Here is a 16,869-nt window from a genome sequence, read left to right on the forward strand (position 1 = left end):
ATGTCACATTATGTCAATGGGCCCGCCTGCTCGTTCGACTGGTAAACACACAGCAGCGATCACACTCTAAATTGATTGATGACATAATGGAGCGACACGTAGACTAGTGTTAAACACAGTGTGTTCCAGCCCGCTCATTGTACTTTCTCTCACACACTCTTTGGGACCTCTTCGCCTCGTTCCCACTTTTAAAGCATTTTACTGGAGGCAGGATCTGTATCCCAGATACAGTTGGCGACATGTATTCAGCGTCGCTTTCATCCTGTTTTCGGCGTTGTTGTGACGCCCCCCCCCGCCCCGAACAGAACAGGACTTCTCCTCAGTGGGTCACAGAGGGTTGGTTGTGATGGGGGCATAGGGGCACTGCCAACACCCTGACCCCTCCCGTATGGGTCTCATCGGCTCCCAACTCACAGATGAGAGCACAACAATAAAACCTGGGTTAGTGTTAACTACTTCATTTGGGACTTTAAAATTCTCTAGTGCTGTATGTATAAACCACAACTCCTTATCTAAAAGCTTATAAGTTCAAGTATAGATTTTATTGTGGTGTTTTTTTTTCCTCTTTAACATTCCCCCCTTTTTTAAATGCCTCAAATCTATGTTTAAAAAAAAAGAAAAAAACAGCTTCAGTTACACAGCCTTGAAGTATTTAAGTAATGTTAATGTCTAATTGTACTCTAGCTGTCCCCACTCCGTTTATCCCCGATCAGAACTGTGCACTGTTAAACTAAAAGGCGTTTTCATGGGAAACCTCCCTGTTTTCCGTCGGTTCTGGTGTTGTAACAGGTTGAGTAAAAAGTTGCAGTGAAGCAAGGCTGAAGTTTTACTGAGTGCTAACGTTGAAGAGCGAGTTTGTCGTCATTTCATGACCCTTATTGGCTCTGCATATTGTTATCAGTCTGTTATGACAGTTTGGACTGATGACTGTATGTGTGTATTTTTTTTTTTTAAAGCTTAAATCCCCAAAAAATACAAACAAGAGACAACAAAGGAATATTTTGCCATTGTGTGAAATATGCTTATGTGCTTTTTGCTGAGAGAGGAGAAGGAGGTGCAGAGAGTGTCGTCTCTGCTTTTCTAGCAACCTCACAGTAGCAGTGAGACTCCAGAAAATCACTGCATTACGAGAGAAATAGCTGCAGCACATAACCATAAAACCACAACTTTTACATTTTGTTTCTGGAACAGATTAAACAAACTCAGTGTTATGTGTTAATCGGTGAGCTTTAGAGGTGCTGTTAAGCCTCTTTTGTGCATGGACAAGAGCCTGGTCCCCCCCCCCCGTTTCCAGTCTTTATGCTAAGCTAAGCTAATTGCCTCCAGGATTGGGTAAAACTTCTCATCTAACATTTGGCAAGAAGTGTCTCAAAATGTCAAACTATTCCTTTAAAAAGTGAGTTTTCTCTTTTAAACAAGTGCTAGAACTTGATTGATGTAACAGGAAATACATTTGACTAAATATTATTGCCACTCAGTAATAACATGTTGTTTTGTACCGGATACACTTTTTGTTTGTGTTTTTTTTTATTTTTTATTTTTTTATTTTTTATATCATTCCTCCCTTTATCCCTCCTCAGAGTTGCCTTGTTGAAGAAGAGCGGCGAGAAGGACTGGAGGAACAGGATCAATAAAAAGCAGGATGTGGTGAAGGTTGCCGTGGGCGACGAGCAAGCTCAGCTCTGGGAGGTGGAGCAGAGCCTCATGAAGAAGGTAACCTCCTGACGTGAACACTCACTGCTGACCAAACAAGCCTGAGGCTGTTTCTCGTATCTCTCGTATCATGTTCATGTAATGTTAATAGGACAGTCGTCTCCCGTTGTAACGACGTCTTCAAAACAAGCCCAAACATTTAAACACATCCAGAGAACTGCTATTAACCGTCTCTGTGTGCCCATGAGACCCAAATGCAGGAGTACTACAGTGGCAGCAACACTTCACAGAGACTGTAATTAGATGTGATCCACGTTGTCACATTATGACTTATGTCACAAATTGGACTGTTTTTAAACAAAGGTTTTCAAACACGTTTTTGATCTTCCGTTGCCGACGTGTAACTCTAGAAATATCTGATGGCTGACAGCCATTAAGTAATCAGTTGTGCAAAATATATCTACAAAGGCACATTGTGACAGTATTGGGTATCTCTAAACAGAGAGGTTGTGTGTTGTCCACGTCTGTCTTTTTGTTTCTTGTTGCATGTTTTTGGTCTTTGACTGTATCATTAGATAATCAGCATTTCCTGGCAGTAGAACAGAGAGTCTAGTCTTCGGCTGTCAAACAATATTTCATCACGCATGCCGTTTTCATTCAATATGTATGAAGTCTGTGGCTGTCAACATTAAAACTAAATTATTTAATTAAATACATTTTTTATTTGGTCACTAATGATGGATGATTTTTTTTTTAAATTGCTATCCAACTTTTAAAATAACATTTTTATGTTTACGTTTTAAAATATATAGCCATAGTTAAATTGAAACAAATAAAAAAAATTCAATTGACAAATTTTTGACAAATAGACTTTTTCAATTTTCTTATTATCTTCTAATTTGATCTAATTTCTAATAGAAAATGAAAATGTTTTTAATGTTAAGGTGGTCTCGGGTCTTTGTATGTAGTCGACCATAATACTGACCAAGAAAAAGGATGTTTCCATTTGATGTTCATTAGAACATTAAAGTCCAGTTTGCAGTTTCACTTTCAAGTTCAAATTGCATATTTTAAAATTTATTTCATGTCTTTTAACCGTAAATACAAATCCGTAATGTGAAGCTGTTCATTTTATTAGATTTAATTTACATTAGTCAGGATTATAAAGTACTTAATTGAAAATAATCTTTTTTTTTTAATTCAAATTAGATATGAATATATAAAACATCATTTTACCCTTTTTTTTTATGAGCAGCCTTGGACTTCCGTACAGTTTAGTTTAATTTGTTCATAGATTGCTCTACATGTGTTGCAGTGGAGATGATCAGGATTCGAGCACATGAAGTCTAAATTTGCCTGAATTACACACACTGAGATGCGAAGTATTTTTCTATCAGAGAAAGTTGAATTACTGTGTGAACACTGTTTAAACGGACTAACTGTCAAGCATTAGTGACAGGAATGACTAACTGGCCTGTAAAATGTTGCGTCTGTATTTTGTCATGCTGGCTTCAACCTTTCTTTCCACTCAGCTGCATGTTGCATGTAACCTTTCACTCCTCCGTCTGTCTCTGTTTGCATGTTGCAATGTTTGCATCACCTTTTAAAAATAAACCAGGTTTCTTCCTCTGCATGTTGACTGTGTTTCTGTCTTGGCATCGTCAGTGTGTTTTTGAAGGGAGGGTCCGGGTGTGCACAGTACATGTACCTCTCTGTTTAGATATATTCCCTACTGCTGCCATGCCACACATGTTTTTGTTTCCAGTTGCTTATCAAGGTTTGCTCAGCTCGACTCAACGGCCTGGCTCGTACATATTCTTGTTTTGAGTTTTCAGTTCATTTGGGGTCAGGAAGGGCTTTGCTTTGATTTCTTTGTGTGGGTTTGAAGAGTGTTTTTTTTCTGGAATAGTTTTTTTAAACAAAAGACGTGATGTTTTAATCAAATCAGGAAAATCTTCAGGCTTTTAATCAAGTTCAAATGGTAGCTGGGTGACGGTCAAGGGGAAGAACACTTGATGTTGTTCCTTTTCATCAGAGCCAGTGGGCATGATTCAGTAGGTTTCCTGTTTTAGATCAAAGAAAGGCAAAACTAAAGATGAGGCAGATTTAAAACTGAGCAGAGGACAGCAAATACCAGCAAATATAGACTCTGATTGTTTCAACCACAGACCAGTGGCATTTGTGTTACTCCACAAATGCCGTAGACCTGATATTTACCCAAACAGTGAGTGAAGGAACAGTGCAGAGATGCCGAAATGGAGTATAGTAAATGTTTAGTAAAGATTAGTGTGGAGTTGTTGATATGATTTGGCCGCTCAGTGAAATGAATGCTGGGATGTCAGAGCCTTCAGAAAATGTTCCTTCTCTTCGGCTGCTTGTCTGTAGGAAGATGAAGCTCTGATGATGATCGATGAGTTTGCTGTGTCCGACCAGCTTTGGGTAAGGCTAGTGTGTAATACTGAAATCACACACACACACACACACACACACACACACACACACACACACACACACACACACACACACACACACACACACACACACACACACACACACACACACACACACACACACACACACACACACACACACACCAGTGGTATTTATCAAGAGTGCATATAAATTGGATTGGATTTTACATCTTTAACTTTGTTTCCTGGCTGCTAACACACTCCTTTGATAAATACAGCCAGCTGCGTGCGTGCGTGCGTGTGCGTGTGTGGGTGGGTGTGGGTGTGTGTTGGTGGTGGTGGTTTTCTGTGTGTGTGTCTCCTCTTTTTACAATCATGTTGACAGTGTTGTACTGTTGCATCATCCCTCCTCTGCTTGTTGGGTTTCTGATTTGTCGTTCTGAGTCACACATTTTGAATTAGTTTTGAATGTTTCTGGGAGTTTAAAGATTCACATTTGATTCTGACATTTAATCTGTATGTGTGTCTAATCGGCTTACATTTGCAACAGCTATTTTTTCGTTAATGTAAGGAATGTATGCAAGCTGGTATGAAGTCTGTATCCCTGCTCTAAACTCTTAGTCCCAGTTGTTGTTGTCATTTAATAAGTTTGGCACACTTCCTGTTTCCTCTCCATCCCAGCTGCTCGGGGCTCTGGTAGTGATTGCCCTCGGTAATATTTGTGTAGTATTTGTGTGAGTGCGGGGGCGTAGTAACTAAGCCTGTTGGAGATTGGACTGATTTTTCTTGCATCATCGTTACAATCGTTTCCATTCATCTGTACAAAAACAGCTGAAACTAACAGAAATGTCACACTTTCCTCACTATTTCCGTTTAGTTTTAGACTGTTTGAGGTTTAACTGATGTTCTTAATGACATTATCTCACTGCACCCCTTCTTCTGTTGTGGTTTTATGACACATGAGTGGAGAATTAGAACCAACAACTGCTATTATCTCGTGACACTTAACTTCTAAAGTTCAACCAGCCGTGTTTCAATGAGCATCTATTTGACTTTAACTTCACGGATTTATTTGCAAAGCAAAACCCTTACAGACACTAATCTATTTCATGAGGTCTATATGTGGTTTTAACATACTTACATTTTAATAGTGGTATTAAATGAAAAAGACAAATCGTCATTTCTATGACAATCAATCATCAACTAAAATTTCCTGATCATCACAGCTGTAGTAGAGACATGAAGAAGACTTGATATTCTAAAAACACACATATTACACACAATATTTTAAGGGTGCTAAATATTGTATGATTTGACTTTTTTAGGCAAATAAACAAATGCATTTAAGTGACACTAATCAACACTAATTGACAATGTAGTGACAAACACATGACAAATCACCCAACCCATCAGTTTCCCTCTGCTAAACCTACTGTGTGTAGCCTGCATAGTGCTAAAACATAGAGGAAGTTAGTGAATAGTTGGTGGGAACAGTGGAGAGTTAGTGAGTCTCAGGTGTTAGTGAAGAGCCAGACAGCTGAGAGGAGAGTGAATATTGGACTCCCGCTTGTCAGGTGGCCAGAAACACAACTCCACAACGGCATGTCAGTATGTAAGTTCACAACATTGCATTTACAACCTGTTTTGTTCCCACCAAATATCCCCCAAAAATCATATAATATAAAAGTAAAAGTAAAATATGATTGAGATTAAAAAAAGGTTTAATATTCTTTGACCAAATAACAATCACATCACAATAACAACCTATCAGGGTGGAGAAGGCTTTAAAACATTAAGATCACAACTGTACTGTCAAAATGAGATTTAGATTAAGTATAATTAAGCTGCAATTTAAACTATTGTAAATATTGATTTTTAATGAGGTATTTCAGTGCTTTGGAATTGGACTTCCATAAAGTTGGCAAACTTGCCTGGCTCGAATATCCGACCTTGTACTTCCTGGTATGAGTTAAGCCACAAAAACAACGAATGCTGCACTTTGAATAACGAACATACATTTGTAGTTTGTAGTTCATACATTTGTAGTCTCCAACCCCAAACTGAGATCATCGTTATGACATATTCAATTCAATTCAATTCAATTCAATTTAACCTTATTTATATAGCGCTAAAACACAACACAGGTTATTTCATGGCACTTAACACATTAAAGTCCTTACAGTAAGACTTTACAATATTATACAAAGAAACCCAACAATTCAACAATTCCCACATAAGCTAGGAGGGGGAAAAAAAAACTCCTCTTTAAGGGAGAAAAACCTCCAACAGAAGGAAGAAAAAACTCCCTTTAACAGGAAGAAACCTCCGACAGAACCAGGCTCAGAGGTGGAGAACATCTGCCTCGACCAGTTGGGGTGAGAGGAGAGCAGAGAGAGAAAAGGACAGCATAGAGATACAAGAGAAGAACTGTTGGTGGAGATGACAAGTGCAGGACAGAGACATGCAGCTCCATGACGGGACATCTGCAAAAGAAAGAAGAGAAACTACACGAGTGAAGGAACTGAATGGAGTCAACAGACAATAAGAAAAAGCTATGGGAGAGAAGAAGATGGTGAGATATGAGTCAGTTAAAGAGGAGGAGGAAAGAAAAGAAGCTCAGCATGTAACGAGGTCCTCCAGCAGCCTCGGCCTATAACAGCATAACTAAGGGTTGGTTCAGGTCTACCTGAGCCAGCCCTAACTATAGGCTTTATCAAGAAGGAACGTTTTGAGTCTAATCTTAAAGCTAGAGAGGGTTTCTGCCCCTCAAACACAAACTGGGAGCTGGTTCCACAGGGGAGGAGCCTGAAAACTGAAGCTCCGCCTCCTATTCTACTTCTAGAAACTCTAGGAACCACAAGTAGACCAGCGTACTGAGAGAGAAGTGCTCTGCTAGGATTATATGGTTCTATAAGATCTCTAAGATATGATGGAGCCTGGTCATGTAGAGATTTGTAAGTCATCAAGAGAATTTTAAATTATATTCTTGATTTCACAGGAAGCCAGTGAAGAGAAGATAAAACTGGAGAAATATGATCTCTCTTACTAAATCCCGTCAGTACTCTTGCTGCAGCATTTTGGATCAGCTGCAGGGTTTTTAATGAGTAATTTGGACATCCTAACAACAAGGAATTACAATAATCTAGCCTAGAAGTAACAAACGCATGAATGAGTTTTTCTGCATCACGCTGAGGAAGGATTTTCCTGATTTTATTAATATTACGTAGATGAAAGAAGGCAGTTCTGGAGATTTGCTTTATATGGTGGCTAAAGGACAAATCCTCATCAAATATGACTCCAAGGTTCCTCACAGTTTTGCTGAAGGCCAAGACAACGTCATCCATATGACTCCTTTAATGCCACAACATGACATCATACAACTGTTTTCCTGCTACAGTTTCACACTGAACGTATCGAGTGAAGTGATATATTAAAGCATGGAAATGTCTTTCCTGTGACCTCACTGTTTCTAAAATCCCTGTTTCTGCCGCTGCTTCACTCCTGAATGTGTGTATGAATTTCCTCTTTCTGTGGCTTTCATAGGAGCCCGTCTTTGCTGCTACATTCTCTCCTTCTCCTGAGCCTCCTTTCTATACTTCTTCCCTTGATGGGTCAGCCAGCCAGGTAGGAAGTGTCACAAGACCTTGCTGCTTTGCCTTGCTTGCTTGCTAACTGAAATCTGTGACCACATCACACATGTTGTTTTTGAACAGTATGGAGACTGAACAGTGCATTTAAAAATAAATCTAGCTGACGCACACAGAGAAAATATCCGAGTGGTTGTTTGGCACTGCTCACTGTCAGGTTTTTCCTGCTCTCACGGGCTGTAACCTCATCTGCAAAACTAGTATGGCAAGAACACATTAAGATCACTGGTTCTGCGTACAGTGGTACTTTGCATCCCACTTAATATTATCTCCACCCCCAAATGTTGCATTACCTTAAAGGCAGCATGGCCCCCTGCAGCTTCTCATGCTTGTGCAGAGCTTGGACATTTTCTACCTTCTTTTCATCCTCATCTCTTAATCCTCATCCTGTTTTACCTTCCTCATCCATCGCTCTGGTTGTGAAGGCCACCAGATCTCCCAGACCCACGCAGGTGGATGAAAGACACCCCTGGAGACGGAAGGTGACCCCGTCCATACTGACCGCAGCGCTCCTGCCCCTCAATCCCCCTAGTGGCAGCTTGTGCACACACACACACACTCAGCAGCTGAAGCTTCAGTCAGAATCAGATCCGAATGAGTTGCAGTCGGTTAAAAAAAAAAAAAAAAAAAGCCTGCTATATTTGCATTTCTTTCATAGAAACTATAAAACATTTCTAAAGTCGATTACAGAAAGCGAAATCTGCAACCACAGTCACATGTCATCAATTGATATTTTTTGGTTGTTGCAAGCATTTGTGTGAGGGAAGGATTAATGTGCTTCATGTGGATTAGTTACCCTCTTTAGTGTCATTGAGTTGCTTGGCCACTTTGTCTGTTTGTGAATGTGGAAAAATTCATCATTTAAACACATTGACTCTTTTAAAATCAGCAGTAAATAATGTCAGATGCAGTCCTGGTTCCATTTTTCCATGTTTGTTAGATTTTGACTGGCAGGATACTTCCAGTGCAGCTGTAATGGAGCCTGAGAGCTACAATAATATAATTGCAGCTGACCAGAACAAACTCTAACACAAATCTAAAACACTTTGTTGAAAGTAATTGGAATGAAAGTGGTGACAATTACATCACCTACTCCACAAAATCCTGCAGTGCATCAGATAATATTAAAATATACAAGTACATAAGGTGGATTCTTTAACTTTCGTTGTGTCAGAAGTATTCAGTAACTTGTCTTCCCTCTCTTCTCAGAGAATGGCTGAGAGTGAGATGGAGTACCAGAGGATCGAGGCTCACATGTCCATTCAGGAGAGGAAACAGCTGATCGTGGCCCGAGAGGAGGCCTGGAAGACAAAAGGCCACGGAGCTGCCAATGACTCCACCCAGTTCACTGTGGCTGCACGCATGGTGAAGAAAGGTCAGCGGGCAAGCTGAACACGCATACTTCCCACAGTCCTCCTTCTCGCAAGCACATGCACACATGCTGAAATGCCGTCAGTCATTACAACTGAGAGCTAAGTCCAAAGTTCCGGCTCAGCTCGCTTCCTCTGAATCCTTCAACGCTCGTTCTCAGTGAGCAGCCTGAGGAAAATGACTCTCCTTTTCCCTCCACCAGGCCAGAGTCGCTGCTCAGAGGCCTCTGCTCAGGCAGAAAATAATTCATTGGTTGGATATTTTTCCTCTTAGCTCAGCATGATGGAAGCTTCATTCATGTGTTGGAGGACTTATTGGGTTCAGCCACTTTTTAGCTAATCCAGAGAGGCATTGGAATCACATCAGAAACTTAGTGTTGTTAGCACCAGTGTCTTTGTTTTCTCCCTCTCAGCCCCAAATGTGTGACCTTGACGACTGCTGCATATCATTCCTTACTCGTGTAGAATATGACCCTTGTTAAAACACCCACACCTGTTGCTTTCTGTGTAACTCCACAAACTGATGTCCAGCCAAACAGCTTGCCTATTTCCTATTGTTGATTAGAAAAGTGGTAAAACAAAAAATGTGAAAACCAGGGAACCAAAACACGAAACAAAATGTACAGTAACAACACAGATTTAGACAACATGGTCAACCTTGGTACCTTAATACGTTAATACCTGATCAGTTTAAATGACATACATGAAATATAACTAGGTATAATTCATCATATCATTCATAAGTCTATAATAATGCAATGTAGAATATAGTTATAGAATGCAGAATACAGTTCACCCACTGAATCCTCAGTGATACGTATCCAGGCCTTTTAGCCTCTGACCTCTTTATTTGTCTTGTTCCAGGTGTCACTATTGTCTCATTGTAGTGAATTGAATCAGACTTCTACTACCTGTGAAATTCAACTTAAGAAAACTACCTAATTGGATTGTTTGCACTTTATAACGGTCTGTCCAAACATCTGTTTGTGTTCTTGCAGGCCTGGCCTCGCCCTCTGCTCTCCAGTCTCCAGCGTCCAAACCCAAGAACAGCAGCATTGCCATCTCCAAACCACAAGAAGGTTAGTTTCACTTTTTGGTCCCTTTATATGTACTTTTTATATTCTGCTCCCTCCCCACCCTTTTGTATCTTCTGGTTACCTGTTATGTCACACTGGCATCATGTGGAGCAATGTGGCGGGTTCAGCTGCTCCAATCTGATTTAGATTTAATGACAACACCTTGTTATGTCTTCAACTGTCACCAGACATACTTTTTCCTAAACAAACAGCACATTTGGATAATTAACTGAAATGTGTTGATGAACTGAGATGGATTCCTCCATAGTGAGATTTCTGATTGCTAGCCAGGTGCTACGTTTATATTCTTGTGGACATTGTGTAACTGATTGTCTTTGCTTCCCTTTCAAAAGACATGGAGGAGATGTCTGATCTTGAAGGTTTATTCCTGTTTTTCTTCTTTTCATTACTCTCATCAAAACCACAAATATCATCAACACTAATATGGTTGATGTTGCTGTGAGACTTCTATTACGTTGTAAAGCGTAATAGAATAAACACCATGGGACAGTGTTCACCTGGATGAATGTGCATGAGTTTGAAGTGCTGTACAAGTCATGTTTAGTGGATGTAAACTGAAAAGCCGTGACTGTTTTAAGATTAACGTCATTGTGACAGTAGCTCTTCATCATGCTCAGTCTTTGTTCAAAGTCAACAATAGCATCGCTGATGACAAGTTAGACTCTATAAACAAATAAGCCTCAGACTGCCTGCCTGTTCAGAGATTAAATCTGTGTAAATGTATGGCTCTAACAGCTGTGTGTGTGTGTGTGTGTGTGTGTGTGTGTGTGTGTGTGTGTGTGTGTGTGTGTGTGTGTGTGTGTGTGTGTGTGTGTGTGTGTGTGTGTGTGTGTGTGTGTGTGTGTGTGTGTGTGTGTGTGTGTGTGCGCGTGTGTGTGCGCGCGCGTGTGCAGAGATCAAGGCCGTGCCAGATCTGAACCTGGAATCGGACAGGAAGCTGGATAGACTGGAGTCATTCCTCGGCAAGCTCAACAGTAAAGGTGAGTCTTGCACAGCACGCTGACTCAGCTCGGCTCCTCACCTAGTTACTGAGTGAAGAATCAAACCGCTCACACTGGGAACATATTCATGTCCATCCTCAGTGCCTGGACTGCCAGAAGCGACCATCACAGTGACAGAGAAGAAGGTAAAGGAAGTGATGACCCTCGAAGATGAAACTTTTTCCAAGTTCTACCGCCAAGTAGAGGAACTTCCCTTCATCACAAACAAGGTGGAGATAGACGACGACTTCGATGCCATCTTCGGCCCCCAGGAGCCAAAGTAAGCTCTCGCCCCCAGAGGTCGTTTTTGTTTAGCTCTCTTTTACGTTAGCTGTAACCCTTCACCTCTGACCTCTCCGCAGGCTGACCTCGGAGATGGTGCAGCACAAGCGGGCGGTGCGGCCGGCGCGTAACGTCCAGTCATCCAGGAACCCTCTGAAGATGCTGGCTGCCAGGGAGGACATCCGACACGAATACACAGAGCAGAGACTCAACATAGGCCTGCTGGAGAGCAAAAGGATGAAGGCTGAGAAGAGTGAGTGAGGATGGATGAGGAGCACGAGAGTGCATGAGACTGAGGCACGCAGAAATCCCCACGTGAAATTTGCAAAATAAAACTGTGAACAAAACTTTCTACATTGCTATTTGAAATGTTATAGTCTCCGTGAGGAGTCTCTTGAATTCAATTCAATTCAATTGAACTGAACTGACGTAAGTACAAGTTGTTCTCGTATATCAGTGTTCCAGTCTTTGCCAGTCAAATTGGAATGACACACTTTAAATAAACTGCAGTGCATGTTTGTCTTGCTTTCACCTTCGTGTCAGACAGATGTTTTCAAAAGTTGCTGAACTTGCAGGTGACAAACTTCTTTCTCCCGTTCTGGTGAAGTTGTAACCATGTAACCACTAAGTGCAATAAATGTCTAGTTTTGTCTTGTTTCTCTAATATTGGCAGAAAGATGTGTTGTCATACTGACATTTAGCGTCTCACTTTTACTGCCCAGCAGATTACCAATCTCGGGTATGATATTAAGTGTGACTGACATACAAAGTAGAAAAATGTCTCTCCGTGCTTTGAATTAACACACCTGAGCTGCTTCGGACCTCGAGTTGCACCCGCAAGTGGTTGATTTTCCTGTACTGGTGCCAAGCAGTCCTCGGAAGTGCAGCGTTGCTTTGGAGCTGCACGTGCTCTGCAGCTTGTTTTGAGTGTGACATCAGAGAAGTCACAGTCAGTGTCAAGTGACTTCCTCCTTCACCTCATCTGACAGCAATAAAACTGCTCCCAAGTGTCTCTGGTCTGTTCTAAACTTGTTGCAGTTTAGAACAGACCTTCAGTGTCATGCTGAAGGTCTCTGTGTCACTGTGTGACTGTGTGGTCTTTCTGTATCTGTGTACTATATCTGTGTAAGGACTAAAAGTCATGACTTAATGTTGTGTTTTGTCTCTTTCTTTCTGCTCTCTGTGCTCTGTTCTTGTTCACTGCAGTGAATAAGAACTCTGGTTTCTCTGAAGTGGCTCTCGCTGGTCTCGCCAGCAAGGAGAACTTCAGCAAAGTCAACCTGCGTAGCGTCAACATCTCTGAGCAGATGTCCAATAACAGCGCTGTGCCTTACAAGAAACTTATGCTCTTGCAGGTCAAAGGTCAGTCGAGAGGAAATGGCTTCTCTGAACGTACAGAAACACCTGTACTCACAAATGGGGCCTTTTTTTTTTCTTCTATTTTTAGTTCACTCTGCCATAAATACAATAATACAGAACACATTAAACCATTCTTGTGGACAGTACTAGATTAACAAACGCATTGGCATTTGTGGAAATACGAGTAAGACCAACAGTTATCATCTTGCCTTCATTTCTACAGGCGTGTCTTTTGAAACAAAGATTTAGTGAAACAGTAATAAGCAGTCTAACTCCATAAATAGATCCAGGACCTAATTCTATCACCCATCCAGGTTTATTTCCATTAATCTTTTCCAAGGGTCATTGGGTTTAATTCCAGCACCTTCTTCCTCTGGTTTTAACTTCTGTGCTGCTTGAATGAAAATAACATTTTTGCAGTGGAATCATTTACTTATTACTTTATTTATAAATAACAAGGTATAAAATATTTACTTTGCCCCCCCCCCCCAAAAAAAAGAGAAGAGTTGACGTTATTTAAGTAAAAGTCAGGTTATTTCCTGTTTTGTGTTCATGGTCACGTTTAAGTTTAACTGCAATAGGACCACAATGGTTTGCCATGTTGCCTCTTTTGAACCTGCATCGATGGGTGAGTTGTACTGTAAAGTTTCACTCTGCTACAGGGCAACATCCTTCACTACAGCTACAGTGACATCAGTAGCTCTCGGAGGTTGTACTTACAGTATAAATACAGCAGTCCATGTGCTATTTGCTGATGTCAACATGCTGTTGTCGGGAGGCTAACGCTGATGCTTTGCAGGTATAATGTTTACATTATGGATATATGTGGTTTCACATGTTACTCATTTCCACAAAACATGAACATATGACATATGTTCATATGTCTTTTGCTAAAAGCTGCTAATTAGCACCACGCAAAGTCCAACTGAGGCTGATGGGAAGTAAAATGGTCGAATAGACATGCTTGACGATGCAGCTCATTTACTGCACAGACAAACAAACCCAGCAGAAAAGTTTCCCCAACATCTGTGTAGTTTTTATAAACTTTCAAATTGGCTTGTTTGTTTTGTGGAAATGACACAAATGCTGCCTGTGCTTGTGAAAGAAACTGTCACTTTGAGTTGTTTAAGAGGATGGAAAAACAAACAGCTACTGATTTACACAAAGCTCTGGAGGATGCTGCTTCCAGGGTGTCCTTTCCAGAGGATATCTAAAATGGGAGACGAGAGTTGATCTATTTTGGTGTCTTTGCACCTCCTCCATGTGTCTGTTGCTGACAGCTGTGGCTCTAAATCATTCTCCCCAGGTCACCTCACACTATCCTGGGCTGATCCACTCCTCCAAACCCCTCTGTCTGTAATCCAGAGCAAATCCAACACACCGGGGTACCGTTTTGTAAGAAGGTTATCCTTCCCAACCTGATAGTGTTGCTGGTTTCTGATGAGCCAAAGGGATCCTGAACCACCAAGGACCCTAAATATCCCTGCATTTTTATTAAGACCATTATGCGCCTTGTCTGCATACATTAGCTGGAATTTGCGAAGTTTTATTTTGTTCAAAAGGATAGGTAGGCTGAGGCATGTTCACACAAGTACAGGGTCAAATAGTGAATGTGTTTTCCCTGATACTGCTAGTACGATAATCCAAGCATGCTGGCAGCAATAATCAGTGCGGTCTCTGGTAAACTACCTGTCTGTGTGTTTGTGTGTGTGAAACTAGGCCGACGGCATGTTCAGACCCGGCTGGTGGAGCCCAGAGCATCCTCACTGAACAGCGGTGACTGCTTCCTGGTCATCACGCCACACGACTGCTTCGTCTGGACCGGAGAGTTTGCCAACGTCATCGAGAAGAACAAAGTGAGTCTGATCAGAATACAAGTTGTGTTTGGTACGTTTAGGTGCAAGTTACATTTGTTTTTACATGTGTTCCTCTACACTTTTTGCTTTGTGGATTTAAATGGCTTTTTTACACCCACCAGTAATATAAACAGGTAGAGTAAGTGTGCTGCTGCTGCTGCTGTATGTGGGACAGGCTTCATGTGCAGGATGTAAACACAATGTCAGGAGGAAGCAACAGTGGCAGAGCTCAGGAAGAAGTGTGCGTGTGCACGTGCACAAGGTTTTTTACAGACATTAACCCAAAAATAACTTTGATCCATCCCTTATTTGAACCTCATGTCTTATTAGTAAGGAGAGCAGAGGGCCCGCATGTTTTGGAGCAAGATTGAACATTACCTGAACTATAGTTTACAGTAAAATATTCTCTCTGCAACTCTTTCAGGCTTCAGAGTTGGCCAATTTCATCCAGAGCAAGAGAGATCTGGGCTGCCGAGCTAACTACGTCCAGGTCGTCGAGGAGGGCAGCAGCACACACAGCCACGACGTCAAAGAGTTCTGGAAGATTCTGGGAGGGCACTCAAGTTATCAGTGTAAGGATTGCAATCTCACAACCCTGAGGACTGAAGCCATGAAATGTATGCTGATGTCCTCGTCTTTCTTCTTCCAGCTGCTGGAACTCCAGATGAAGATGAGCTGTACGAGGGCGCCATCGTGGAAACAAACTGCATTTACCGCCTGATGGAGGACAAACTGGTCCCTGACGATGATTTTTGGGCCAAGATTCCCCGCTGTTCTCTGCTCAACCCTAAGGAGGTCTGACTACATAACAAGAAGCACCTTTTGATTGTAGTGACGTACTTTAAATCAGTCCAAACTCCAGAATAAATAATGCTCTGTTTCAAATAGTGTACTTGTGTACTAATACTCACTATTTTGAGTGCATTAGTGCGTTCACACTGTCAAGTACAGAAACATGCAGTGAACTACAAGCACCAGGATGATGCACTCAAAGTGGTCCAGAAATGTAAGTGTGAAACTCTGGACGCTCTCCACCCTAAACTGTCGCCATCTTGGCTACGTAGAAGAAGGGGCGGGGACACAGATCTAAAGAATTTTCAAATTAAGGTCGGGAGGAAACTGCAGCTGTTCCTGAACACAAAAGTGTTTATTTTTCACTGCTGCTGCTGGACAGAAGAATCGGTGTGTTTACTCAGTGTGTTAAACAGAGGGCACGGAAACACATTCATTTCTGGGTCAAATAATTAAAGCTGCAGATATTTCGGTGGGTGATGTGTTCACATGATGAGGTCATTTCCGGTCAGTACAGAACGGCAGTGTGATTTAAAACAACACTACCTTGTAGAAATTCCTGCACAAGTGAGAGTCCAAACATTTAAGAGCACTATTTGTCAGTGTACTAAGGGAAGTATGTCATTTGGAACACAGCGCAAGTTTTTAAAGCCACAGTATTGAATGATTTTAACTCTCTCTCTCTCTCTCTCTCTCTCTCTGTGTGTCTGTTTTCTGTGCAGGTTTTGGTTTTTGACTTTGGCAGTGAGATGTACATTTGGCACGGGAAGGAAGTGACTCTAGCACAGAGGAAGGTGGCCTTCCAGCTTGCTAAGCACCTGTGGAACGGCACCTTCGACTACACAAACTGTGACATCAACCCGCTGGACCCGGGAGAGTGCAACGCTCTCATACCCAAGTATGGAAACACAGACCCCAGCTCTGATGCATGATTATATACCCATGTATTCCAGATCATTCACAGGATGTGTATTTACATATAGAGTTCAGAATCATTTTAGAGGCCAAAAATGTAATGCTGCTGATGGATAGGTTTTTTCTAATTTGAGAACTATTAAACAACTAGAACTCAACTCCTTTTATGATGGAGGTGTGTCAGTGACCATAACTACATCATTTTGAATGCAGTGGTTCTCCCTACTATTGAGTAACCTAGAAAAGAATATGCTAAACCATCAAGTTGTTTGTGATAAGTACATTGGGGGCACATTCAGGGACTGAAGGGCTGTTTCCTCTTCACCTGTAGAAAAGGCCAGGGCCGACCTGACTGGGCTGTGTTTGGCAGACTGACTCAACACAATGAAACCACCCTTTTCAAAGAGAAGTTTGTTGACTGGAGTGACTCTAGGGTAACACCCAGTCCCACGAAAACCACCAACGATCACTTCACTGATCACAAGGTATCAGTAAGGACTTTATTAC

General features: G+C 41.5%; 1 protein-coding gene across 16 annotated transcripts in view; it reads left to right on the forward strand.

Annotated features, from left to right (window-relative positions):
* Positions 1-16,869, forward strand: part of svila (supervillin a) — a 77,030-nt gene that overhangs the window by 45,294 nt on the left and 14,867 nt on the right. For 8 of the 16 annotated variants that reach the window (XM_069698081.1, XM_069698067.1, XM_069698069.1 and 5 more), the window contains 16 exons: positions 1,581-1,713; positions 4,039-4,092; positions 7,608-7,688; positions 8,137-8,193; positions 8,921-9,086; positions 10,080-10,160; positions 10,511-10,537; positions 11,072-11,158; positions 11,261-11,438; positions 11,521-11,693; positions 12,647-12,802; positions 14,519-14,655; positions 15,080-15,227; positions 15,305-15,450; positions 16,170-16,345; positions 16,694-16,847. In XM_069698081.1, the coding sequence (XP_069554182.1) occupies positions 1,581-1,713; positions 4,039-4,092; positions 7,608-7,688; positions 8,137-8,193; positions 8,921-9,086; positions 10,080-10,160; positions 10,511-10,537; positions 11,072-11,158; positions 11,261-11,438; positions 11,521-11,693; positions 12,647-12,802; positions 14,519-14,655; positions 15,080-15,227; positions 15,305-15,450; positions 16,170-16,345; positions 16,694-16,847 (1,954 nt within the window). The remainder of the gene's footprint in view (positions 1-1,580; positions 1,714-4,038; positions 4,093-7,607; positions 7,689-8,136; positions 8,194-8,920; positions 9,087-10,079; positions 10,161-10,510; positions 10,538-11,071; positions 11,159-11,260; positions 11,439-11,520; positions 11,694-12,646; positions 12,803-14,518; positions 14,656-15,079; positions 15,228-15,304; positions 15,451-16,169; positions 16,346-16,693; positions 16,848-16,869) is intronic. The other 8 variants (XM_069698070.1, XM_069698071.1, XM_069698080.1 and 5 more) reach the window with 6 other exon arrangements.

Source organism: Brachyistius frenatus, unplaced genomic scaffold (genome assembly GCF_029030835.1).
Source record: "Brachyistius frenatus isolate BFR_SWC_R1_liver_20210118 unplaced genomic scaffold, ASM2903083v1 Contig_25, whole genome shotgun sequence".
In the NCBI taxonomy this organism is placed as follows: domain Eukaryota; kingdom Metazoa; phylum Chordata; class Actinopteri; family Embiotocidae; genus Brachyistius; species Brachyistius frenatus.